General features: G+C 43.7%; 1 protein-coding gene across 1 annotated transcript in view; it reads right to left on the reverse strand.

Annotated features, from left to right (window-relative positions):
- Window positions 1-1004: 1004 nt before the first annotated feature.
- Window positions 1005-5572, reverse strand: part of CPED1 (cadherin like and PC-esterase domain containing 1) — a 337576-nt gene continuing 333008 nt past the window's right edge. The window contains exon 26 of the mRNA XM_013005960.2: window positions 1005-2625. Coding sequence (XP_012861414.1) covers window positions 2407-2625 — 219 coding nt within the window. The 3' untranslated portion in view covers window positions 1005-2406. The remainder of the gene's footprint in view (window positions 2626-5572) is intronic.

Below are 5572 nucleotides of genomic sequence, written 5' to 3' on the forward strand. Positions count from 1 at the left end.
ACCATGGACGTGCTGCATCAGTTGACAACTCATATTTTTCCCTTAAATCACTGAAAATCTAAACATGATGCTTGCATATCATGGAAGATCCTAAGAAATATCTTCCATTTCTGGCTAACTCAGTACCATTCTTCAAAACAAAAACCTATCATCTGTAAAAGGCAACTATGCATGGTTTACATCAAGTGATATTTGTGCTTAGATATAACTTAACACAGTTAAATATATATTCACATTTGTCTTCATATAAAAATATATATAAAAATAGAGTATTTTTTAAAAGTTGATACTCATACTAAGAAATTGATCAATCAAAATACTTTTATTTTCTGTATAGTAATAGAATTGTCCAAGGGGGATTTGTCATATGTGGTGACTTGTGTGTTGCAATGATGCCACTGGAGTATTTCCAATATCAACAGGATAACCCACGTTGGCCTCAGGATTGGAGGAAGACTCATCGATAATCTTCCATATGTAGATGGCATAAGCTTCTTACTACAATTGAACAGGACTTGAAGCCCTGACTGACCAAGATCAAAGACTACAGCCTTCGGGGTGGATTATGCCTCTCCAGAGAGAACACAAAAATTTTCACAACTGGACCAGTAGTAGTATCATGGCAAATGGAGAAAATATGGAAGTGGTCAAGTGGTCCATCTTACTTGGATCCATAATCGACACCCATGAAGGTCGTGCTCAAGACATCAGCACCCTACTGCGCCACGGGGTAAATCTGCTTCAGAAGCAAAGGTGTCACTTTGAGAACCAACGTGCACTTTACCCAAGTCATGGTATTTTCAATGATCTTATATGTCTATGGAAGATAGACAACGAATAAAGAAGACCAAAGGAAGGTTGATGCCTTTGAGTATTGAATATCGTTTGGGACTGCCCGAAGCACAAATGTGTCTCTCTTGGAGGAAGTGCAATCAGAATGCCACACGGAAGCAAGGGTGGCGAGACTTCGTCTCATGGTCTTTGGACATGTTATCCCGAGGGCCCTGTCCCTGGAGAAGGACATCGGGCTTGGCACAGTAGAAGGTCAGTGGAAAGGGGGGAGACCCTCAATGAGAAGGACCCACTCCGTGGTTGCAAGAATGGCCTCCAACAGAAGAACCATGGTGAATTGGCACAGCACAGGTTGGTAGGGGCCAGAACGGGTTTGATGGCAGCTAACAACAGTCCCAATGGAACGGAGGTATTTTTACATTTGGCAGTTTTAGCTCTCAGCTATATCCCCCTCAACTAAAAATTATCTTCAAACAAACAAACAAAACATTGTACCTGTGAGGTGTTACCTCACCAGGTGCTAAAACAGAGTAAGGAAATTTGCCATTTTGAACTTAAAATATAGAAGAGAAAGTTCTCAATACCAAAATTAGGTATTTTTTAGGTTTGCTAAGCTTTACTAAAACATAATTCGATGTCTACTCTAAATTTGGATTAGATATCACTGCTTGAATTGCTCAGGGGCCTAAAAATTCAGATACTAGTAACAGAGGCCTATTTATAACATGGACAAATGCTTTCTGGGAAATAGACCTAAGCCCTTTGCAAAATATTTACATAAAACATAATTGTAATCTTAATTTACACAGGTTGTAACAGCAAACAAAAGATCTCTTAAGTAAAAACATCAGCGAAACAAGCAGACAAGATGTGAGAAATGTATCATTCGTTCCTTGCTTTAAAATCACTCATTTAAACCACCTAGATGCAGGTACCCACCCCTTTCTTATGCCAGACAGAAAGGAATGTTTATAAACATTGCAGGAGTGCAAAGGTGTTTTAATGGTAAAATATTTCACTCTCTGCTTTTCTCGTGGAAGCTCTTGGGATTTCCTTGTGAACCATCCCTTTTATTTCCCCTTCAGTGCTCTTATTTACAAAACATGGGAAAAATGGTTTTGATAAGCATTCGATTCACAAAGCCAAAGCCATCGTCAGGGCCACATTTCCAGCTGACGAGGGACCCAAGTGCAATCTCTACCGGCAAACGGAATGTAATGGCTTCCTCCTTTCTCTGTTATCGGACGTATGGAGGACAGAACATCCTCTCAAGATCATTGCCCTTGTTTGGGCACATAGTTCAAGTATCTCGATTTCTCTCGACTGTCACAAAGTCATACCTGACCCACAGTGGTCTTGGTTTAATTAAGCTTCAAGTAACCGTTGTCTAGCTCTGTCTTTCCATCTGCAACCAATGGGCTTTCAGGGCCATATCTTGACCTTATAAAGCTATGGGAAGAAAAAAGTGCACTTGAGTGTGTGCGTGCGTGTGATGGTGCGCACAGGGTGTGAGGTGGATCTGGAATACATGGTCTGTCCAGGATGGGGTTCCCAGAGCAGCGTCTGGCTGGACGTCTTGTCTCCAGCTCCCAGCTCAATCCTCCTCCGGCACATCTACACGGTCCGTTCACTCGCACACATCCTGCTGAGAAGGATCTCAGAATAAACCTGATTAATCGGACCTCTGACGTGGTACGGAGAGGAGACATTTGCTACAGAGTCTTGTAGATGCTGAAGTCTGTTCTGAATGCTGAAATATCTCCCCACGATATGGTTCCTTGAGTGTTTCATTTGAATAAGGTGATATTCTTTGGACAACTTTGATTTCACGACCTGCAAATAAAGAGTGAAAAAACCAGTGAGGCAAAACTCCAGGACATGTAACCCTACATCGAGGCAGACACTACCTCTCGGAGGTGAACACTGTGTCTGTCCTGCAGGTGTCACCACGCGGGCACAGGAAATGAGCTTTGTGACTGAGAAGCAGGGCTCCTTCTAATGCCCAAGAACCCTGGTGAACATTTGAATTTTTGTCACTTTTCCCATGTCCGTTTCAGACCGGATCCCTAACACAGTGCTGGGGTGGTGGTGGTGGTGTGTGTGTGTCTGTGATATAGACCAAACCACCTGGGTGGTGTAGTGGTTACTTTTTGGGCTATGTTCTGCAAGGTCAGTGGTTTGAAACCACCAGTCGCTCCTTGAGAGAAAGACAGGGTTTTCTACTCCCATAAGAAGTCCCGGTCTTGGAAACGCATAGCCACAGTTCGACCTTATCCTCTAGGGTTCCTGTGAGCCAGAATTGACTCCGTGGCAGAGAGCAAGTTTGATTTAACGGAAGGTTTGGCTCATTCACTTCCATCAAGCTGATTCTGATTCCAAGTGAGCCTATGTGGGGAATGGGTTTGTTTTTATAATGCTTTACTTACACATGCTTGATCTCCTATAAGTAATGTTATCAACAGCAGTCCTAGAGTATTTGGGGCAAATCACATTATATCTAGTTGGAAAATAAGTACTTTGGGTTGTGTTGCAAGTGAACGTGCAGTTTTAGAAGAATGATTTTAATAGAAATCTGTAAAACAAAAGACTACACCCAAACCTTAGCAGCAGTGACCTATGCGTAGAAGCGTTATTGTCACCCACCACTGAGGAATCAGTTTCCACTCATACTGACCCTGTCAGACAAGAGTGGAACAGTTACCCAGACTTTCTGAAGCGGAACCAGGGCAGACCGCCTCATTGCTCTCTCTGAGAGGAGCTGGTGTGTTTGAACCACCGACCTTGGTTCACAGTCCAGTTCTTTGGAACTTGGTACCTTTTTCTTTTTAATACAACGGATGCGCACAAGGAGACCTGGTTACATAGTGGCTACATGTTGGGCCGCTGACTGCAAGCTCCACAGTCTGAAACCACAGGGGAGAGTCAGGGCTTTCTACTCCCTTAAAGAATTACCGTCTCAGAAACTCGCAGCGACAGTTCTACCCTGTCCCATTAGTCACTATGAGTTGGTATCGAAAAGATGGTAGTGAGTTAGTGAGTTCATGTGCACTACTTTATAACCCCCCCCCTCATTAAAGATATTTCCATCTTGAAGGAAAAATCAGCAATAGTAATGCATTCAAAAACCACTTGCACCCTACATATGCCAAAGATAGGACTTGTTCTCCTGTAGTTGTGGGAGGGTCTTGATTGATTGATTGATTGATTGGGTCCTTGGATCAAGGGATTCTTGAGAAGTCTGGTGAAACCAGTGGGTTGTGGTGAGGAATCCCTGTGGCCATAGTTCAGGGTTCAGTTTGCAGTAAGCCACTGATCAATATTCCAGGCCCCAGGGTTGCGAGTTCCTCTCTTGGGTAGCAGGTAGCATACCTGCTTGGGCATGCTCTCGCCTGAAATGCGATAGACTATACTGGGGCATGGACCAGTTTTTCCGGAAGGGTTTGTCCATTTGCAGCAGGTTTGTACTTGGCTAGAACCCAAATGAACGAATATTCTTAAGAACATTTATGCAAGGAAGCACTTATGCAGAAAGCAGTGGACTCTAGAAAAATATTATTCAGCGTTCTGAAGCCAAAGTAAGGTTAGTGTTGTTTATATAATTTTATCTGAAGTTTTGGCTTTCGAAATTGCCTAATGCCTTGCATGCTAATTGCATGCAAAGGAGAAACAAGGCCTAGCTCACTACCAAAGGTTAGAGTTCTTGAAAAAGGATTTTAATGTTTTGCACCAGCTCAGGGTTGAATTTAATATAGCAAATGCTCCGTTAGTTATGGGGGCCAGGAGCCTCCCGGCAAAGAAGCCCAGCTGTGTCCTCTACTGTTTCAGCTCCCAGTAGGCCTGCCTCACCTCTGGAAAGGTGACGTTGCCTTATAGAAGGGACTTATCTGGGGGTTGATGACCTTCTGGGGAGAGAACTTCTCTTCCGGGAAGAAACATTCGGCATGCTTGCTTTGTCCCAGTTACAATATTCTGGTTAGTGGGTGAGTAGGGGGCATTTAGGGGGTGTGCTGGGGGAGAGGCAGATTCATTGAGACTGCCTCCTCCTAGCTCAGCCCTCTTTGCATTCTTGCTTGAGTTCCCAGGGCCTGAGAGCAACTACATACTGAGATGCCTGTTGCACTCCACAGTAGAGCTCACTGGAGCCCAGGCCTTTGGGGACCCACTAAGCATCTACAAATGGAGAGCGCATGACACTCCTTTTTCTGCATGGAGAACTACTCAGAGCTGCAGTCTTGAGGGGCCAGAGTGATGGCCAGCAGCGACATCGCACTACACACAAAGCAAGGTAACCGAGCACACTCACGGCCATCGAGTGGCTTCCCACTCACCACGTGCCTGTGTGTCAGAAGAGAACTGTCCCCCAGTGTTTCTGAAATTGTACAGTAGAACCCCGGGGATCGACCGCATCAGCACTCGGCGTAATTGGATTTTGACACAAAATGTCGAAAACTTTGCATTGCAACTCAAAACGTCAAAACCTGACCTGACACACGTGATGTGTGTAAATAAAAGCATTACGTGTTTCCGTCACTTGGCATTAGTTGGCGTTGTTACTAAGGGTTATTTAAACCTTTTGTGGCTGTGTTCCAAGAGTTTGCTGTAATTTTCTTAAATTTTGTTGTTTTGTACTGTTTTTAGATTAAAAACCTCTTTTTTAAGAAAGAGCTTTTTGAAAAGAATCATCGTGATAAGGAACTGGTTAACCGTTATCGATATTGTTGATAATTTAGTAAACCCTTTCAGAAAACAGTTAAGGAAATGCCAACAGCAGACCACATTA

The sequence above is a fragment of the Echinops telfairi genome, unplaced genomic scaffold (genome assembly GCF_000313985.2).
Source record: "Echinops telfairi isolate 266 unplaced genomic scaffold, ASM31398v2 ScPeMD7_23;HRSCAF=83, whole genome shotgun sequence".
Classification (NCBI taxonomy): Eukaryota; Metazoa; Chordata; class Mammalia; order Afrosoricida; family Tenrecidae; genus Echinops; species Echinops telfairi.